General features: G+C 37.4%; 1 protein-coding gene across 1 annotated transcript; it reads left to right on the top strand.

Moving 5' to 3' along the window:
• Positions 1 to 1,860: 1,860 nt before the first annotated feature.
• LOC149005359 (uncharacterized) lies at positions 1,861 to 2,769 on the top strand. The gene has a single exon (XM_089135876.1). The coding sequence runs from the start codon at positions 1,861 to 1,863 to the stop codon at positions 2,767 to 2,769; it is 909 nt and encodes a 302-aa protein (XP_088992002.1).
• The last annotated feature ends 20,126 nt before the right edge of the window (positions 2,770 to 22,895 follow it).

Below are 22,895 nucleotides of genomic sequence, written 5' to 3'. Positions count from 1 at the left end.
CTAGACTTGGGCTCATGGGCGCTCAAGACCGGTGAAATGATCCGTGAGGGGACATGAGAGCTTCCCGTTTACCATATGTGGATAACCAATAGGGTTGATGAGTCCGTAGTCAGGGACTATTAGGACTCTAGTGGAAAGGATACCGAAAAGGATCATCAGGGACGAGGAATGGAAGTATCTAGACTTGAGTTGATGTAACTGAGTAGATGACTTGCATTGGGCTAGGCTTTTCCCTGACATGCGCCAGTACTTATGCCAAATGGTTGTGAGAGAGTGTGTTGACTTAACCCCCTACCATGGTTTGTCCCGAGGGATGCAAGACCCATTACCAACCGGCTGCTCAAGACCGGTGAAATGATCCGTGAGAGAATCCAAGATATCTTAAATGGTTGAGGATGTGAGTGGACCTTCCCAAAGAAGTATGGTGCTATGACTTAAAGCATGTCTACCATAGAGACCAGCATACATAGAGTTAGATGCATACATTCATTACTTGTTTCATACTGCATTGCATCATGTTATGTTTTGCCACATGTTATCTATGATGTTATGGATTAACTTGCCTTACTGAGTTTCTTCGAAACTCATTCCTTTTTGTACATTTTCTTGTTAGATTATCCTGCAGGTACAGAGTATTATGACGAGCAGTACAGCGAAGCACAAGATGATGAAGCGTATTACACGCAAAGTGCTGGCAACGATCAAGATTACCTTGATGAAGCGGATCAAGCTGCGTACTACTTTTGAGAACGGCATAGAGTTAGAACGGATTCATTGGATTGATGAAGTCCATACTTATGAAGACGTTATCTATAAACTTGAAGACGCTTGATCTTAGTTTATTTCTTAGTACATTTGTTTCAGTTGTAATCCCTTTTGATTTTCATACTACGTTCCGCTATTTTGGTAAAGTGAGTTTCCGCCTCACTTTACTCCTTTTTGATATCATTGGATATCTGGTATCTTTCCGCACTCTGATTATACTGATTGTTCATTTCTTGTTTTGAACCTTGTTTATAATATTAAAACTTGATTTATTTCCTGTTTATGATTATGTTATTGTATATGTGGGAGGATGATTTCCTCGATACTTGATCTTCAGGGCTGTGGATCACACTCCTAGGTATGCCAGTTAGGGTACCGGCTGGGGGGATGTGACACTCTTGGACTAGGTTATGCAAGTCAAAAGAAAGAGGGGGACTGGGCTTCCGGGAGCCTCTACTTCATAACCGAGCCCTCTTGGGGAAAGTAGCTTGGAGATTATTTCAGAATCCTGAGTCACTTTGGGCTAAGTTTATGAAAGCTATATATTTCCCACATTCCAACTTCTTGCAAGCAAAGGCGGGTAATTCACCTTCTTGGGCATGGAGGAGCATGTTGGTTGGGCGTGAAGTACTAGAAGAGGGCTTGATGTGGGACATTGGCCGAGGGGATCAAGTGAATATATGGGATAGCAAATGGATTCCATCAAATGAGGACTATAAAATACCCTCAATGAAGCCCATCAATTGTCAGCTTTATAAGGTTGCAGATCTAATTCATAACGGCAGAGGATGGGATTTGAATGTGATAAGTCAGCTTTTCAATAACAAGGACCAAGAAGCTATCTAGAAGATCAAGCCAAGTCTAAATCCAAGAGAGGATAGGTGTATTTGGGGCCCAGCTAGAAACGGTATGTACTCAGTTAAATCAGCCTACCACCTATTATGCAACAAAAGAGAAAAGACACAAGCTGCTACCCCCTCTTCATCGAGAACACATAAATGGGATTAAGTGCCGGAGAGAGTCTGGAAGCTAATTTGGAATGTAGCCTCAGTTCCCAAAATCAAATCTTTTCTTTGGAGACTATGTGCGGAAGGTATGGTCACGGGAGAGAATTTGATCAAGCGCCATGTTGGAGTTGATCCATCTTCCTACTTATGTGGTGCTGAAATAGAAACATCTGACCATATCATTTTGGGGTGTCACTTTGCAAAAGCAGTGTGGTTTGGAAGCCCTCTGTCTTATCTAGTACCTACAGATCGTCCACCTTCAGTAAAGTATTGGTTGGAGGCTTTATGTGATCTAAGTCTGCCATCAAAGAATGACAAGAAGGAGGTAATCAGTCTTTGTATGTATATCTGTTGGTACTTATGGCTAGCTAGAAATGATCATGTTGTTGGTAGGAATTCATGGAGGCCAGAAGAAGTGTTTCAAAGAGCTCAAAAGGTATGGGCTGAATTCTGGGCTTCTTACAACCCCAATAAATTGGCTGATATTCAGGTGGGCATTCACAACCAGCATCTAGCAACTCCTCAACAAAATTCAGCTCATGAAACAACTTATTCTGTATTTTGTGATGCAGCTCTGCCTAGTGAAAGTACACTAGGAGGGGTGGGGTTTGCTATCTTGGACCATATGGATCATATTGCCCATATTGTTTCTGAGCCTATGACCTTTGGTGAGGCTATAGTTGGTGAAGCTTTGGCTATCCGTGCTGCTTTGTTGGAATGCAAAACTCAAGGCATCAATGATATGGTGGTTTACTCTGATTGTGAGTCCATAATCAAGCTACTGCTAGACCATAATACTAGTCCACCCACTTCTCTAATTGGGATACTCTTTGATATTGGTCTGTTATTGGAAGAGTTTGATAGTTGTCACTTTTCCTTTATTTCTAGGGATCTTAAGGGGCTTGCCCACTCCCTTGCCCGGAAGGGAGTGGCCAATTCCTCCCCATGGTTTCATGGGCTGTTGTACCCTCTTTTCGGGCCTTGGCCTTTTCCTTAATGAAAATCTGTTCTACCAAAAAAAAAGAAAAAGAAAATTCCATCCATCTTTGTTTCATTATGGTTTGTCTTCTCAAAGATTTCGTGGTCTACTAATCTTCTCATTTTCTTTCAATTAAACAATAGCAATTATATATTAATAGGTTTAAGATCATTTCAAAGTTTCCACTTGTTAATGTAATTGGCAAACTGCAGAAGGACCTTCGATTTTATCTAATTGCTACAGTATGAAATAATCAAAAGAATTGAACATTGGTGAACACCAGTGAGCCCTGTGAAGAAAAATAACGAACCAAAAGGTAGAGAAGCTTCTTCAGATGAGAAGCGATTTTGAACAAAAAAAAATTAGATAAAAAGCGATAAAACTTAAGGTCATGGTTAAGGTAAATCAGGCCAATCTAGTTAATCAGGGGTGCAGCATTAGAGAAACCATGTTAGGGTGGGGTAGGGCTTGGGTTTCAATTGCAGTCTCTAGGGTAAGATTAGGTTCAAGGCTGGCCCGACCCAACACCTAGGGAAAACTCAATTGGTGTATATTTAGACAACTAGCCTTGTCTTGAGTAAATAGGGTCTGCTACATGGATTATTGGCATCCAATCAGCTTTGTTTGAGGTCCAACCGATAATTAGACCATCATGAAACCACTCTAATAGTAAAAATAGTCACCCCACCAACAATCCCACCCACATCGCACCAAAAAAAAAAAAAAACTCTACTGTTTCTTAGCATAACTAACCGCTATGAGCTAGCTTGCTTTAATAACAAATTCTTTTAAATGACAACCTTTACACTAAATGTGAAAGCTGATACTTCATGTATACTAAATGGTTAATAAAAGACATGGAATTGTCATGAAATAGTGAATCCATAAACGTTATTAGCATGGTATATATTTATAACAGTTTAGTGCTCTAGAATATCCATCATTCAATTATACTAATTTTCGGTTTACTCCCTCAACATTGAAGTGCTATTAGAGTAAGAGAAATCAATTATGATAGAGAAACTTCAAATGAAAACATTAGGACATTGAAGGAAACCCATAATTTAAATCTTCTACTAGTAATCCTATGTAGTGTTTTCAACTCAAAAACAAAGATCCTTTGTAGTGGACATCTTATATCAAACCAGCATCTTGGTTCGTTTCAATGATTTGTATAATAGAAGATACAGAAGTAAAAATTTTCATGTTTTGCTGCAGTCGTCATTGTCTTTGGTGGTAGATTTTTATTGGTGTGGGCAAATTTCATCCTGATGGTTAAAACCAACTTGACCCACTTGACCCACTATGAGCTTGGTTTATAAGAATTAAGGGGGAAAAAAATATATTGTTAGGAAGTTTTAGCACTAATTCTTAAGTCAATTATGGGTTACGTCAAATTTCTTCAGCTCTTTCGTCCATTTCAGCCTCTAATTTGTCAGCTCAAAACGAGTACTAACAATAAAAGAATTATTCATGTATGGCTATGTGTCAGACAAAGAAATATAAGATTTAAATGTATCATATACATATATCTTCTTTTGTTTTAATTATTATTGTGAAATTCTCAATAATTTAAAAAGCTATTAAAACATCACTTTATATTAAAATATCACAAATCATCTGCATTACAGAATACAAATAAGAAAAAGTGGAAAAGGGATAAAAATAGGAAATTGTGCATCCTTCTTCACCCAAAAAAAAAATCCCATGCCTTCGCATGTGCTAAGACCTACAAATTCTACGCTTCCCCCGCTTGCTGTAAGTTAAAAATCTAAACTCGTGACATATGTTTTTAATAGAAATTCTAATGAATGGCAAGTGCCACCATTCAAATCAGTAATAATGAAAGAATTTCATATAGATACGCACTCTTGAAAGATGGATTCTTGCTGTCACATCCACCCAACCGGTACCCTATCTGGAACATTCGAGTATGTGATCCACAACCCCAAAGATCAGTATTGAGGAAATCAACCTCCCACATTTACAATAATATAATCAAGAACAAGATTAAATCAAAGTTAACTATATTAATCAAGAGATCAAGATAAGATTCAATAGAACAATACAATTAGAGTGCGAAAAAATGATACGAATCAAATGTAGAGTGTAGCGGAAAATTACTCTACAGTAGTAACGAAAAAATAGATCAAAAGTAAAATAAAGATTACAATCGGTTCCCAAAATGAAAGGGAAAAGAAAAGAAGGAAACAAGCTAAACTAAAGTCTCATCGAATCTATAAAATAATGTATCCATAAGTAAAAGAAATTATGTCCCATCACTGGCACACAAGTGCTAGTCGGATTAATCTTGATAAGCTCCAGTCTAGTACTAGTAGTCTTGACCATCGTAGTCATCGTAGTAAGTACTTTGGGTATCGTATGAGCCATCAGCTTGGTCTTCATAGTATTGACCATCATAATCATCAGTACCTGCAGATAAGTCTAACAAAACGTTGCAAAATGGAGAGAGTTCAAAAGAACTCGGCAAGACAGTTCATTCCATAATAACATATGATAACAATTCATATAAAATGCAATATGTTATGAAATAGACAATGCAGATATGATTTTAACTCTATGTATACTGGTCTCTATTGGCAGACATGCTTTAAGTCATAGCACCATACTCCTCTGGGTAGGGTCTAAATCACTCTCCCACAACCAACTTGGTATCTTGGGTTCTCTGGTTGGCAATGGGTCCTGAAAGCTTCTCGGACAACCTTGTCTAGGGTTTAGGTCAACCCTCTTTCACACCACCATTTGGTCTGAGTATTGGCGCATGTCAAGGTTAAGCCCAACCAAATGCAAGTCTTCTACTTAGTTATATAAACTTAGATCCAGATACTTCCATTCCTCGCCTCTCGCAATCCTTTCTGATATCCTTCTCCCTAGAATCAACGTATCCTATGGCTACAACCAACTCGGACTACGGACTCATCAACTCTATTGGTCATCCACATATAGTAAACAGGTAGCTCTCATGTCCTCTCACGGGTTGGATACCGGTCTTGAGAGCCCATAAGCCCACGCCTACTACTACAAACCCTACCAATGAATGGCCTCCACAATGTGATACATGTCTTCTCATGGGTTAATTACCAGTCTTGAGCACCCACAAATCCCCATTGCTGCCACGGATTGCTCGGTCTCAATACCCTTATGATCGGGTCTGATATAACAGGGACATCCTAGGTATATCAACCAGTAATCAAGGAAAGCGCCAAGGGGCACCATAGGAATGTGTCCCATACCACCTCCACTAGTGTCCATGGTAGAAACGCCAAAAGGACATTCCTCATTCCCCAATCACAACTTAAGCAATCACATTCCCAAATCAGTCATTTACAAGTACAACTAATAATACAAAACATAAGTAAATAATCATTCATACATGACTGAAATAATAATTGAATCACATAACAAGTACTACTATAATTGAAGAAACTACAGCAACAATATAATTATAAGAAAACTAATATGATAGTAGTATGCTTATGTAATCCAATCAATTACAAGTAAACATGTATATTATGTTATTAGGAATCAACCGTCTTTACCTTAAACAATCTTCGAAGAATTTCGGAGAATAAAGAGGAGAGGTCCAAGTCTAGCAAACAAACCCTAAACAAACATTACGAATAAGCCCTAAAAGATTAGAAGTCAAACGGATCAAATTGGACAAAGAAACAAGTTACTGTCAGCTTGGGCTGATTGATGAGCAACTTGGTCTAGTCGACCCACCAGTCAACCCAAGAAACAATAAGGGGCAGAAAACCCTAAATTGGTCATAACTTCTTTGTTTGAAGTCTGATTGCTCCGAAATTCGAAGGGGAGTTCCCCATAAACATTCTAAGACTATCTATGAAGGTCTAAGCATCAAATAAGGTCAAAAATATAGAAGCCTAATTTGATTCAAATTAGGGTTTTACCACAGACAGTCCGTGTGTCACACAGAAAGACTAGAGAGAATGTGGATTCATTCTAAGGAAATATATAATAGTAATTCACAATCAAGTAAGGTGTTGGGGAGGATCCAACAAATAAAAGTAAATCATGGTTCACAATTTGGATACCTTTTCTTGAAAGTTATCCTAAAATTTCCTTCAAAATAAACCCAGGGTAGGTTCATAGAGAGCAAAGGGAAAAGGGATTTACCTAATAAAAATGGGGATACAAGGGAAGGTCATGGTAATGGTATGAGACCTTCCTCACAATCATAAAAAATATGAAGAAAAATTAAGGAAAGAGTAATCAAGATCTCAGGTAAGATCAGTTACAAGGAACATCACCATATGGTTTCAAGAACATAGAGTGAATGGGGGATTCACTCTAAGGCTAACAGGATCAAAGAAGGGTCATTACAGTAGTGTAATACCTTCCTAATAATCAGGCAATCAGAAGAAAATAGAAGAGAGAATAGATCAAAGAAGAAACAAATCGCTTACTAACCTTTGTAGAAGAAGATTCGATGAAGAAACTCAAACTGATACTTGGGGATCTTCCTTGGCTTCGAAGAGGAGGTTCTAGGGTTCTTCCCACGTTCTCCAGAGGCTTAGAATTGATAATGAGTGAAATGCAGAGTTCCCCTTTAAATAGAACCATAAACCCTAAAAAAAATCTAAGTTTTACAATTTTGACCCTACTGTCACTGTGGGTTGATTGGTTGGTCGACTAGCCCAGTCGACCCATCAATTGACCCATGCTGACAACAAGCCCAAAATAGGGAATTCAATGTCCAAACCTCAATATTTTTGAATGGGCTTCTCACAACTCATAAAACAACTTACCTAACATGGAGGGATGCCTTCAAACCATGTCCAACTAGGCTTTAAGTCCAACGGCTAGGCTCTTTCATTAATGTGCAGTTTATTCTCCAACTCAAATAAAGTTTCCAAGTATGGAACACCATTATCAATTTCCATGGATTATGGGTCAAACACCATGTCTTCCATTAAGATGGCCCATAGTTGCCTTCTTTCATCACTTCGGGTCTTCGGACCTACAAACAATAGGGTTTCCGGGTTATGGTTGGATTTCACACTTTGTTGGATTTCACACTTGTTGTCCAGTTACCATGAACTCATGGTTAGGGTTGGATTTCACACTTGCTTTCTAGTTACCATGAACTCATGGCTCAATCTACAAAGAGCTTCCTGTGTGAAATGACCAATCAACAGGAAGACGTAAATTATCCCATGAAATGCATCTTTCATTATGTCTAAATAAATACTACTCTTTTTTTTTTTTTTTTGGTAAGAACAAATACTACTCTTAACAAATACCTTCTACAGACTACAATACCTCATCAATCTATTAGTAATTATTTCATAGATTCTCCGTAATATGGAGAAGTTTTCTCTTCTTCTTACTTGTCGTTTGAGTTTGATAGGGTTGATTGAAGACTCTTGCTGATATTGGGAATTCACTCCCCCAAATTGCCTTCAGACCCATTCATCTCAAGCTCAAATGTTATCTTTATTTGCCTGAGAAGAACAAAAGAGAAAGATCATTAAACATCCTACTATTGAATACTTTACTACTATTGAATACTTGTAACTTTCAGAACTCCAGAGTAAATATGACTTGGCATTTATCTTTCTACAAACCAGAATACCTGGTTGATCTTCAGTTCATTGTGAAATTTATTCATGAGGGTTCTCCTAGACACATGAAGCGTATAAATCAGAACTGCAAATGTATAAAAGAATAAGCCAAAATGATGAGAAATAATGTAAATTGAGAATATAAATGATGTCATCGATTTTTCTAAAGAAATTTAGGCCTAAGTCATAAACTAAACAATAACAATGTAGATCTATTTAACAGGAATCTTCAAAAAGATGTATGCCACCCTAAAATGAATGTAGCAAGTATCTAAATTTTTTTTATTTTTTTGGGTGTAATATCAACTATCTAACCTAAACAACTAAATTACGTTAATTAAATACATAGAAAATAAAGAGAAGATAACGAAGTATTACGGATAAAGAGAATAAGAAAACTACTCATAATAGTTACAACTAACTTGGAAGAAGCCATTAACGCCTTCCGATAAACATCTAGCATGAAAATCGCTCGGGGTTTTCGAAGTGGCAACTATTGATACGTGTAATCCTAGTTTCTAATTTGTGATCACAGGTGGTGATTAACCTAAGAGATATTACCAATTGAAGCAAGAAAGAGGCAAAGAATGATGACGGAATTCGGTCCAATCGGACCTACTCTCCGAGACTCAGGACAAAGTCAAACCTCACTATGGGAAACAATATGAAATATACTTACAAATCAAAGGGAAAACAAAGCACAAAAATGTAACCAAATAGAACCATATGCAATGCCTTCAAGAACTCTTTCTCTGATCAAGATCGCAAGCCATCGAAGAAAAACCGAAACAGAGAAGATAGGGTGTGTAATTGACAAGAATTGAAGCAAGTCTCCAAGAGAGCCTTCGTATCCACTCACCTTCATCGGAGATGCCTTCGATTGCAATGACGACCAATCCCTCTTCAAGATTGCAACATAAGAGAACAGAGGAGAATGAAGAAACCTTCGAGCAAAACCCTCGAGCGAGACCCCCAAATCCCAAATCTGATTTCATGTAATGATCCCTTAACCCAGCTGAACTAGAAAGATAACATATACACAATCGCCTGAACCAAAACTTGGTTCAATACATTGATTCAACCCGAACCGAACCCTGTTCAACAGATTACCCAACAGATCTCCCCCTTAATTTGTAAGCATTAAAAATTTCCCATAAAAGACCGGGCTTCAACCGTTATTGCCCAAGTGTACCTGCAAGATACAAAAAGAAAAAGAGACCAAAGTACAAAGAAAACACAAATATGCAAAATAGATAGACATGCACTAACCATGCAACACTAAATGACTCACTGCAGGCACACCATGCAACAAATGCAATAGGTAGAGAAACTCATAAACAACAACTCATAGTTCATAACTCAACCAAACAAACATGGAGAGTACACATGCACAAGCCAGGCATTCATCTTGTGGAGATTGTATACTTTGTTTTTCATTTATCTTTGTTATGGTGATGTCGAGGTATGTCTTATGTATTTTATCAGGTTTTGCATATGTTGCATTTTTAGGGGAGATGCTGCCCAATTTTGATGGGACTGGGGATTTTGGAATATGGAAAAGAAAAGTTAGAGCTCTCATGGCACGACAGAAACTCCTTAGGTCTATAGATAATCATGATGCTTTCTTTGAAAGCATTGACCCTGTGTTGAAGATTGGTAATGGAGAATGCAATTGGCTACATACTCTGGAACATCACTGATAGTGTCATTAGGTGTCTAGATAAAAAGGATAACACCCCTATCAAAGTCTGGACTAAACTTGAACAGATTTATCAGAAAAAGAACTTAGGTAACAAGATTTATTTAAAAGAAAGGTTGTATGGTTTTAAAATGGATTCTGCTATCAGTCTAGATCAAAATTTAGATGTGTTTAAGAAGTTAGTTCAAGATTTGTCCAGTACAGGGGAGAAGAGTAAATTAGATGATCAAGACATGTCTATCATCTTGTTAAATTCCCTGCATAATGATTATCTTGTTGTTAAGAATTCCATTAAATATGCTTTGTCAAAACATTACCCTTAACCAATGTATTGATGCCTTAAAGAATAGGGAGTCAGAGTTGTTGGCTTCTGGTTAGGCTAAGAGAAGTGGAGAAATTTTGTTTGTCAAGGGCAAGGGCTCTTACAATCAGGGAAAACCCAAGGGTAAGGGTAAGGGTAAGGGTAATGACAATCATGCTAATAGCAATAAGGATAATAATGTGGATAATAGATCTGATTCTAGCACCAGGAGATATTATTTCTGTAAGAAAACGGGTCACATAAAGAAACATTGCTTTGCATACAAAAGAAAATTGAAAGAAAATGAGATGTCTAACTGTGATATGCCTCCTTCTAGTGGAGGTCAAGCAAATGTATATGAGGTCCTTTGATGACCTAAGTGCTTTCTTAGGTAGCATAGACCTTGTTTTGAAGACCTAGTTATTTGGGTTTCCATTGGGTGCACTTTGGTTTATCCTATTTTGTTCCTTTGTTAAAGGGATGTGGTCTATTTATCTTTAAGATGTTATACTTGTGTAAGGAAGTTGTTTATTTAATAAATCTGAGACAACATGTTTGCATTGGTATACATGTCTGACTTAGTTTTGAAATGCTAGAGTGGTAATGGGTGGTGTTTACATGTGTGAGATTGTTTTTAGTACAATTAATTGCACACATGATTATTCCTATTTCACTTGGTATAGCATTAGGTGTATCCCTGGTGTTTGGAGAGGTTTGTTCTGCATGTTCAGCCTAGATAGTACTGGTCTTGACATAGGTGTTGTCAAGAGGGTGTGTCCTCATATGTTGTTGGGGTTCATATGAGATTCAGGGGATATGGTTCTGTCAGCTTGTATGGTTTGAGTGGGAGTAGTCACTATGCCTCAGATTTATGGTGTTGTCTAGTAAGATGACTTGCTTTGGTTATATATGTTAGCAGTTGGATTTTTTATGGTATGTGTGCATTGTGATTAGGTATCATCGTATTTAGTTGGAGTTTTGTTCATTATTTTGTGTAATGAATGATCCCTTAACCTAGCTGAACCAGAAAGCTAACATATACACAATCGCCTGAACCAAAACCTGGTTCAATACATGATTCAACCCGAATCGAATCCAGTTCAACAGATTACCCAACAATACGGTTTCGTCTGTGCTCAACGTCCACATCCACCGTTTTCGGTGCACCGCTCTACTTCTTGGGCAACGCTTGTTGTCTCTCGTGCAGTGATAAAACGACTCTGATGCTTGCCACCTCTGCGTCGAGAAACTTTGCAGCTATTTCTTTAAGAATTGTCACAACTACTGCCGCAGATTTGAGATTGAAAGTGAACCGAAGAGTTGCTTGAAATTCTATGAAGAATTAGAAAGGAGGTGTGATTGCCAACGAAGATCTCAGTGAATGAAGGGGAATGGAGCGGTTATAGATGAGGAAGAATTGCAGAAGAAGAGAGAGAATCTGATAAGTGAAGTGGAGAACTAGTTGATCCTTGCAACTGTTTCTAGAAGAGTTGCAATTTGGAAAAATCTCTTTTAGAAAATGACATATTTATGGGTTAGAAAATGAATAGACAATTTGGCGCAAAAAAGAATGGTTATATGTAAATTTCAAATAGTTATATGAAAAGTCATTTTATGAGAAAAATAGGACAATTGTGCCTTATTATTTGTCACAAGCTAAAGTACTTACCTTTAGATAATAGTATGATCTATGATATGATATATATTTGATTTTTGATTTTGTAGAAGTTAGAGCCTACCTTTAGGGTTAAAAACAAGCAAGCCCTAAGCCCTAATCAGGCTTAGGGTGATAAGGCGGGTTAAAATCATTGGGTCTAATGTCATAGTCCGTTTTTAAAACAGAAAAAAAAAATTAATAATAATAAATAAAATAAAATAAATATCTTTTGAAGGAAAGATTACTTCTAACCCCATTTCTTCCTACTTAGATCCAGTGGCGGACCCAGGATAAAATATTGGGGGGGGGGGGCGAAGAACGAAAGCCAGATAACCTTCCCGTTAGAGAAGCACTAATGCTTTTTTTTTTTTGGATATGAGGTTCATCCGGGCCAGCTTACGTGCACCACGATTACATCCTTAAGGGAGATTTTATATATATAATTAATGCCGCCGAATGGGGTGCGAACCCAAGACCTCCCCTAGGGAAGTTGGGCCTTTAACCGCTTTACTAACTCATCATTGGCCGGGAGCTCTAGGTCTTCATCCGCAACCTTTATGAAGTCTTGCAAGTCAAGCAAACTACCTCGCCGGTTGAGATCAAGAGTGCCTACCTGAGCCTCACCAAGCTTTATCGTCAAGATGCAATGACTTCCGACGACTCTGCTGGCAAGTATCGCCGAAATAGTGGGGAGAGTTTGCCCTTTCGGCCGGTTTGCTATGTAGCGAACCGGCAAAAAATGGCCCCTTGCCCATACGTTACCATAAAAAAACCTACGCATTTCATATTCAACCATGGGAACACCAGAATTTTATCAGGTTGAGCTTCCAACAAAGAAATTGATTATCCATTTTTTTTTTGGAAATTAACATGGTAAATTTTTTTTGAATACCCACCCTTAAAACTAAAGACATTCCACATATTTATGTATATAATCCTTGGGATCCGTTTCTCCACGTGTCATTTATTGCAGACTTTCTTCATTACATGGGACCACCAAATTTACAAAGGGATGTAATTGTCGGTAAGGTTGTCCAATTGGTAATGCAAGAGAGCTCTAGTCGATGGTGCATCTATACACATTTTCAATAAAATAATAATAATAATTTATAAATGAAACGATGTGAATGTAATTATCAATACTATTAAGGCCATAGGTGTCATTTGACAGGGTCACAAAGGTAAAATGACAAGCCAATAGGGACGATAGAACATCTCCTCCTCATTTGGTCGGATTTTGCTTGGGAGCAGTGCCTACGTGGCATTGCTCCGAGCAGCCAAGGGTCCAGATCTAAGGCACTAATCATAATCATTCAAGATTAATTTTTTCGCATATTAATCGTGATCCTTGGTTGCTCGGAGCAGTGCCAATGTCGCACTGCTCCCAAACAAAATCCTATCTGGATGCCTCTTTCTACCAAAAAAATAAAAATAATAAAAATATATGCAGTTGTAACCCTGCAAAAAGTTGTTTCTTAACTTTTTACTAGAGCATGGCATTTTTCATTTTGGTCGGAGTCTGAGAGTCAGAAGGTAATGCCATCGTCCGTGATCGCAGAAGAACAGTAGACACTGAGATTAAGCTAATGGCAAAACAGGTAGAGACGGAGATTGAGCTAATGGCAAAACAGGTAGAGACGGAGATTGAGCTAATGGCAGAACAACATGTAAAGATTGAGATTGAGCAAGTCATGGAGGTAATCGAAGAGCTAATCGCACAAGAACAGGTACAAACTAAGATTGAGCGAATCATTGAACTAATTGCAGAGCTAATGGAAGAAGGACATGGAGAGACTACGATTGAGCTAATCAAGGAGATAATCGCAGAGCTAATGGCAGAAGAACAGGTGACTGAAGAACAACAATCGCTACCTCCAATGCCACAAGACTCGGTTCCAGCTCCGAGAGCAAGTGTTGTTCTAGTTCTAATGCCACAATACTCGGTGGCTGAGACGACAGTGGACATGAGCCAATACCCGGAGAGCAGTGTTGTTCCAGCTCTAATGCCACAAGACTCGGTGGTTGAGACGCCGGTGGACATGATCCAATACTCGGAGAGCAGTGTTGTTCCACCTTCGGAGAGCAGTGTTGTTCTAGCTCTAATGCCACAAGACTCTGTGGCTGAGACGATGGTGGACATGAGCCAATACCTAGAGAGCAGTGTTGTTCCAGCTCTAATGCCATAAGACTCGGTGGCTGAGACGACGGTGGACATGAGCCAATACCCGGAGAGCAGTGTTGTTCCAGCTCCGGAGAGCAGTGTTGTTCCAGCTCTAATGCCACAAGACTCGGTGGTTGAGACGATGGTGGACATGAGCCAATACCCGGAGAGCAGTGTTGTTCCAGCTCTAATGCCACAAGACTCGGTGGCTGAGACGACAGTGGACATGAGCCAATACCCGGAGAGCAGTGTTGCCGGGAACAGAGTAAAAATGATGGTTAGTTCTTCCATTCGTTGGATCGTGGTTTTTGGGATTTCTTCATTTGCTTCAGCTGTAATGGCACAAGAACAACAATCGGTATCAGAGCACAACCCAATTGGTATCAGAACAATCAGTAACAGCAATCGGTATCTTTGTATTGTTCCAACGATCCTTATGTTTCTGCCTTCTTTGCTTCGGTCTAATACTCTTGCCAAGTTGAGCACTCACTTCTGGTACAATTTTGTAGTGCGAATTGGGGTTGTGTACCTCCTATCAGGATTTGGAGGAAGTCTTTTTGCAAGTCTCTTCATTACAAATAGTGTCACCGCTTGTGCCTCTGTTGCAGTGGTTGGACTCCTTGAAGCCAATGTTTTTGAAACTGCTGTAAATTGGACTCACTATAGAGACAGGGTAAGAACTACCTACCATGTTTAATTGAAAGTGTTTTACATGTTGTATGAGTCTTGTTCCCATGTTATTTAATCGTTTATTTTGGGAGATGGTGTGTGTGAGAGACGTTAGAGTGTTAAGTTTATGGCCACAATCTGGAACTAGCTTGATAATCAAGGTTGGATTTATGCAGGGCATTATGCAGGCTTTTAGGTCGACAGATGTGTGCACGATTGTCATGAATGTAGTTGTTGGACTTTTTCCTGGTGTAAATCGTTTATCGCCTGTCGGTGGATTCCTACGTTACCATAAAAAAACCTAGGCATTTCATATTCAACCACGGGAATACCATAATTTTATCAGGTCGAGCTTCTAACAAAGAAATTGATTATCCTTTTTTTTTTTTGGAAATTAACTTGGTAAATTTTTTTTGAATACACACCCTTAAAACTAAAGACATTCCATATATTTATGTATATAATCCTTGGGATCCGTTTCTCCATGTGTCATTTATAGCAGACTTTCTTCATTACATGGGACCACCAAATTTACAAAGGGATGTAATCGTCGGTAAGGTTGTCCAATTGGTAATGCAAGAGAGCTCTAGTCGATGATGCATCATGCATCTATACACATTTTCAAATAAAATAATAATAATAATTTATAAATGAAACGATGTGAATGTAATTATCAATACTATTAATGCCATAAGTGTCATTTGACAGGGTCACAAAGGTAAAATGACAAGCCAATAGGGACGATAGAACATCTCCGCCTCATTTGGTCGGATTTTGCTTGGGAGCAGTGCCTACGTGGCATTGCTCCGAGCAACCAAGGGTCCAGATTTAAGGCACTAATCATAATCATTCAAGATTAATTTTTTCGCATATTAATCGTGACCCTTGGTTGCTCGGAGCAGTGCCAACGTCGCACTGCTCCCAAGCAAAATCCTATCTGGATGCCTCTTTCTACCAAAAAAAAAATAATAATAAAAATATATGCAGCTATAACCCTGCAAAAAGTTGTTTCTTGACGGCTTACTAGAGTAGGGCATTTTTCATTTTGGTCGGAGTCTGAGAATGAGAAGGTAATGCCATCGTCCATAATCGCAGAAGAACAGTAAACACTAAGATTGAGCTAATGGCAAAACAGGTAGAGACGAAGATTGAGCTAATGGCTGAACAACATGTAAAGATTGAGATTGAGCAAGTCATGGAGGTAATCGCAGAGCTAATAGCACAAGAACAGGTACAGACTGAGATTGAGCGAATCATTGAGCTAATTGCAGAGCTAATGGAAGAAGGACATGGAGAGACTACGATTGAGCTAATCAAGGAGATAATCGTAGAGCTAATCGCAGAGCTAATGGTAGAAGAACAGGGAGCCGAAAAACAACAATCGCTACCTCCAACGACACAAGACTCGGTTCCAAGCTTCCAGCTCAGGAGAGCAGTGTTGTTCCAGCTCCGGTGTTGTTCCACCTCCGGAGAAGCAGTGTTGTTCCAGCTCTAATGCCACAAGACTCGGTGGCTGAGAGGACGGTGGACATGAGCCAATACTTGGAGAGCAATGTTGTTTCACCTCGGAGAGCCAGTGTTGCCGGGAACAGAGTAAAAAGTATGGTTCGTTCCTCCATTCGTTGGATCGTGATGCTTGTGGTTTCTTCATTTGTTTCAGCTATAATGGCACAAGAACAACAATCGGTTTTAGAGCACAACCCAATTGGTATCAGAACAATTGGTAACAACAATCGGTATCATTGCATTGTTCCAATGATCCTTATGTTTCTGCCTTCTTTGCTTCGGTCTAATACTCTTGCCAAGTTGAGCACTCACTTTTGGTACAATTTTGTGGTGCGAATTGGGGTTGTGTACCTCCTATCAGGATTTGGAGGAAGTCTTTTTGCAAGTCTCTTCATTACAAATGGCATCCCCGCTTTTGCCTCTGGTGCAGTGGTTGGACTCTTTGAAGCAATGTTTCTGAAACTGCTGTAAAATGAACTCACTATAGAGACAGGGTAAGAACTACCTACCATGTTTAATTGAAAGTGTTTTACATGTTGAATGAGTCTTGTTCCAATGTTATTTAATCGATTATTTTGGGAGATGATGTGTGTGAGAGACGTTAGAGTGTTAAGTTTATAGCCACAATCTAGAACTAGCTTGATATTCGAGGTTGGCTTTAGCAGGGCATCATGCAGGCTTTTAGGTCGACAGATGTGTGCACGATTGTCATGAATGTAGTTGTTGGACTTTTTCCTGGTGTAAATCGTTTATCGTCTGTTGGTGGATTCCTAACAGGTATCCTCCTTGGTTTTATCCTACTACTCCGACCTCAGCCTGGCTAGGGGGAGCAGAGCAATCGTTGAGCAGAAATTAAATACGAGCTATACCAAGAATTTTTGTGTCTGGCCTCACTATACTTACTAATTCTTGGGTAAGTTCTCCTGATTGAAATATAAGTAATTTTTTGTTGTTTGTAATATTTCTGCTGGGTGAAACTAAAATTTGAATTGCAATGCATTGTTCCATTAATGTTTGGGATTTCTTCATTTGTTTTAGTTGTAATGACACAAGAACAACAATTGGTATCAGAGTACAACCCAATTGGTATCAGAGCAATCGGTATCATTGCATTGTTCCAATAAATTCTTTCTCTTATATCAATCCTTAATACATAAATTTTATTCAAATTAGATATTATACAAAATAACTCATAAATATTGTTATTTTAAATCCAGCGTGATTTAATCCCTAATAAAAAAAAACTTTTGATTAAATTCCACCATCATTTTTATCAATCCATCCAATCTCTAATATTTTACCAAAAAAATCAAATTCTATCATATCATATCATACTTACTATTCGAATATAGTTTGAGATACAAATCTTCAAATTCTTTAAGATATGTTCTTTTCTTAATAAATAATGAAATATGGTATAATTCGGTCAATTCTTAAAAGGTAATTAAAAAATAAAAGAATAAAAACTCTCCCCCCATTTCTATCGAAAAATTTATTTTTTAATATAATTTTTTATTTATAGAAACCAAAATTCCGTATTTGAGATTCGATTATTTTTTATTCTTAAGAAATAAGGTCTTAATGAGATTAGAGTTTCACTTTTTTTTTTTAATTATAAATTATCAGAATATTCTTGATAGATTAGTTGCCTTAAACAAAATTCTCTTAATTTTATTAAATTCATTATATCTCAAAAATAAATAGTAATAATAATAATTTAAAATCTTTTCCTAAATTCTCTCGATTTCTATATCCATTTTTTTTGTATTAGAATCTATTCATCTCCCTAAAACTTTCTTATTGTTGACCAAACAACTTTATTTCATTTTATTTATTCTTTGTATTTTTTTAAATAATAATAGAATATGAGTTGATATAGAAATCTATTGATATTTTAAAAGATATATATTTTTCTTAATAAAATAATAAAATACCGTACAATTGGGTAAAATAAAATAACAAATTTATTGTTCTTTAGGTTAAACAATACTATTAAGAATATAATATATTATATTATATTTGAAATTCATAGATAAATTACTGTTTAGTATGATGATATTCTTATCTATTTTTTTCAAATTTATATTTCAATATTTTTCTTTCATTTTTTTATCATATATAGTTGCACGTGTATTTACACGTATAAATTTTTATTATATATATATATATGTAAATAAAATCCTCTTATCAAATTAATTTTATACCACAACAATTTAAATATAACTTTACTCCACAATTGCAAATTTGTAACTTTATTTAGCTAATTTATATAGTAATACTCAAAATTATAGGTTTTTTTTTCTTTTTCTATTTTAGTTAAACTTCGAAGTTATAATTCATAATAAAAGAATAGGCTAGAAGCACCTAATATATATATATTGAAATATGTTACATTTTGTAATTAAAGAGTTTAGAAAATAATTTAACTAATTAAAAATAAATAGTATAATTTAATTCATATTGTTATGACATTAGAAATAAAAGTTTACCTTGAGATTTTCTTCTTATAGGTTAGTAGTATTTCAATTTCCTCTAGTGTCAATCATATTCTTCGAAAAAGATAAATTGAAAATCATTGTGTTGAATTATAACTAAATACAATAGCAAACATTTTGATTATTAATGTGATTTTTGTATGATTATTTATTATCCTCAATCATGCATAACCTATTTCTTTTAAAAAAAATAAAAATTAAGAGACACCTCAAAACATTTCGCAAAAATTATGGACACCCCAAAAAGATATCAACTTGACAAAGACAACCAAAGAAATCTCTTAAATTTTCACAATGGTACACCCCAATTACTTAATTTTATTAAATCATCATTAAATAATCTCATAATTCAGACATTACTATTAATCTTTTGTTACTTTACAATGTTGCTCCCAGAAATATTGAATCATTAATTTCATCTTGTTGATTTATCTTTAATTCTTCATTTTATATTATAAGATCTAGAACAATACAATTAAGGTATATTTGTCATTTATTTTAACTAATCAATGTTTCTAATGAGGAAAAAAAAGAGAAGGAAATCATTGCCAATTTGACATGGTTTTAGAGTATTATGCTTTCGCCAATTATCTTGGAGTGTTCCTAAAAAAAATTTCCAATAAATATCAAGCATAATATATGAACAAAGTAGTTGAAAATTACTAAGAAACAATAAAAAAGAAATGATATACTCTTAAAACGTCTCACGTGATTATCATTTATAATAAACATCAAAATTTTAAACATTTTATTGTGTTCATTTAATTCACTACTTCACATCATACGATTCAAAATATTATTATGAAATCTTAAACATTTTATTGTGTTCATTTAATTCACTACTTCACATCATACGGTTCAAAATATTATTTGCCTTCATAATACATCCAACAACCTTATAACTAATGTCATATATTAGTATTTTAATTTAATTGGTTTATTTGGTTGAGAGTTGATCCAATTTGGTTTTGACAAGTTTTATCGAATGTTTGAACTCTGTAAACAGAGTATTATGAGATCTATTAGTTTTGACAAGTTTTATCCAATTTCGGGGAAGGGGCACTTTCGGGAGCGTCCCTATTTTTTCCCTTTCGGGAAACTCTCTCTTTAGCAGCGACAAAACTCTGCTGAGCCAGTGATACAGCCTTACGATTGAACTTGGGAGGCACTACAAGATCAATAGAGGATCAGAATTATCATAAGTGCTATAGAAAAATACGCAACAAAGAAAATTAAAGCTTCGGGCGCTCACCATGGCTCAGGCCCCAATAGCGGAGAATTGCTTCGTACTCCATGGCATACCCAAGGATTTCCGAAAGCCAGGGGATGGCTTTGATGGCCTGAACCGCTTCTTTTTCTAGGTCGAAAAGAAAAGAAGGACAATTGATCTGAGTGAAGGAGTCCGAGGTGCTCCATCCCATCGAGAATTTCAGATTGGATTCGAGAACCTTACAGAAAACAAATTTGCCCCACCATCCTTTATTATTGGAAGGGCAGATACCTTCGGCGAGGATTCCCCCTTGCTAGTTTGAATCAGTTTTTGGGCACTTGGAAAATAATACCCACCCGAAAGGATTCAACTTGCTCAAAGTATAGAAATGACAAAAAACTCCTATGGAGGGGGTTAGCCTGAGTTTGTGACAGAGCCCCAGGTAACCAATGATATGCCTCCAGCTATTCGAGAGGAGCATACCAGGGCAAATATCCCAGTGGTCGAGAATTTCGGCGATAATAGGAGAATAGAAAGGAAGTCGAACCTCACCCTTGAAGGAATCAAGGTAAATGGAGAACTCCCCTGGAGGATTGGAGTTGACCCTCTCATCCGAATCCTGGGCACGAAGAACACAAGAAGGCATAATGGAATAATTAGAATAAAGACCCTTGAGGTCTGCTAGACGAACCTTAGATGCATAGTCTGAGGGGCTAGTGGAAGGTCTTTTCGACGGTTGGGAACTACCAGCCGTTGATTTCTTAGGAACTTTCCACTTCTTTGAGGATGTCTTTGGAATTTTAGGGGCATTGCCAGTGGATCTCTAGGGCTAGTAGGGGTAGACTGTAACCAGTGTTCGGTCACCCTATGATCCCAATCACCAAAAAGTTCAACAGAGGCTGTAGGAGTTCTTTGTTTAGTAGATTCCTCACCTTCGATCATACAATTGATGGAATCGTCCTTCGAAGTCCTACCACTACCCATTTTCACAGAGAGAAAGTATTAGACAAAGGGGGTTTTGAGCGAAAAAGGAAAAAGACTAGCAGAGGCGAAGCAGATTGTTCAAATGCAAAAGAGAAAACAAGAAAGAAGATGTAACAAAAGAAAGGAGAGTAAACTTACTTGTAATCTTAGGAAAACTAGAAGAACGAAGCTTGAGTCATATGGGCCGAAATTGGAAACTTGTAAGAACACAAGCAGAAAAACTTGAGTGTATTCTGAAGCAGAAGCGTAGAGAAGTGAAAAGAAGAAATAAGAGGAGCTTTTTATAGATTCAAAATTCAAATGAACACAAGAGATTGAATTTGATTAATAGGCAAGATTGTACGTCGGTTCGAGTAGAATGAACAAATGATCCAGATGAAAGATCATCAACGGCCCTTAATCAAAGACGGTTCAAAAATCTTAGCAATGATGATAAAAGCCTAAGACACGATGGTTTGAACGACAAGACGCAATGTTCACACCTCCCTGATTGCCATGTGGCGCACTGTGCACAAGGAGCAAGGCGTTAGAACGGCTCGATGGCACCTTGCTAGAAATATATGTCAGGAGCATTAAATCCAAAGATATCTTAACATGAAAAGACTTCTCGTCTTCACTCATGTTCGGTAAAAATGCAAAACCAGACCAAGCATTCCATGGTGATGCTCGAACGCTCAGTCTGCAGGGCAAATGATACGAGGAAATTTGCATCGAACCTTTAGACCGGGTTCACATCCTTCGCCCTGGTTAGACCACGATCGGGACCCACTTTAACCTAATCTAAACGATCGAGAGGGCGCCGCACTCTAGCTATCAGTCACAAATGACCTCTCAAATCTTGCGGTAGACGAAGCTAACTTGTAGGAAGCATCTATCGTCAAGGCGGAGAGCGAATTGTGCTAAGATTGGTAACTACCTGCACCCCCGAATATCTAGGACGAAACCTATGATCGGACGGTCATCTAAAGAGATCGAGAATCCACTCAACGGTCGAGAATTGGAGGTAAAATCTATATAAACGGGTGATCTACTCACCCCAGAGGTATCTGAATCGTTTCCCAACTATTTGTATTCATTTTTAGACTATGTATTCAGCTAGAGCATTGTGATTAGTTCAACGACTGACTTAAGCTTCGGAGGTGGCCTCCCGACCCCAACGGTCGGGCCACATCTAACTTTGTTTTGCAGATTATCTTCACAGATCTTGAGGCTTAACATTTTCTGGATGCATCGCAGCCAAACCACAGTCGTTAGAGTTTAAGGAAGAATCTACGAATATCCATGATTCACTTCACTCATTCACAGTTACCCAGAAGAGTTAGCAAGAAGAACTTGAAATCATAAAATAACCTCCCAATTGATTCAAATGGAGATTCAAAATTCCAATTGTTATAGAAAAATAACTAGAATGATTTGATAGTAACAAGAAGGGTTAAAACTCAGTTTGATAAAACCCTCAAAAATGAATCCCTTTTTTTTTTTTTTTTTCTTCCACTGGCTATTGTGTTATACAGTGGAATAAATAATGAAATCAGTAGTGCCAACCCCATGCCATTTGCATGGGCACCACCCATCCTGGCTAAGACATTGGCAGCCGCGTCTCTTTTGGTGGTGCCACCGTGGTTCTGAGTGAGAAAGTTTTGTCGGTTGTCATGTTCAACAAAGGGTAGAGCCAAGGATTTGGTTTTGTAAATTTTGAATGTAAAATATAAATTTATATTTACATATGTATCCCCCTAGTTTATTTAACACTGTCAAATCATCTACTTTACATGTGACGCAATTTAGTACATTGGTTGCAGGAGAAAATAAAAATCCCTTGACCTCATTCCCTCCCTCTTAAGCCTAACTCCATC

Source organism: Hakea prostrata, chromosome 9, assembly GCF_041222555.1.
Source record: "Hakea prostrata isolate BN-2017 chromosome 9, UWA_Hpros_2, whole genome shotgun sequence".
In the NCBI taxonomy this organism is placed as follows: domain Eukaryota; kingdom Viridiplantae; phylum Streptophyta; class Magnoliopsida; order Proteales; family Proteaceae; genus Hakea; species Hakea prostrata.
This window is presented reverse-complemented; position numbering and strand designations above follow the sequence as displayed.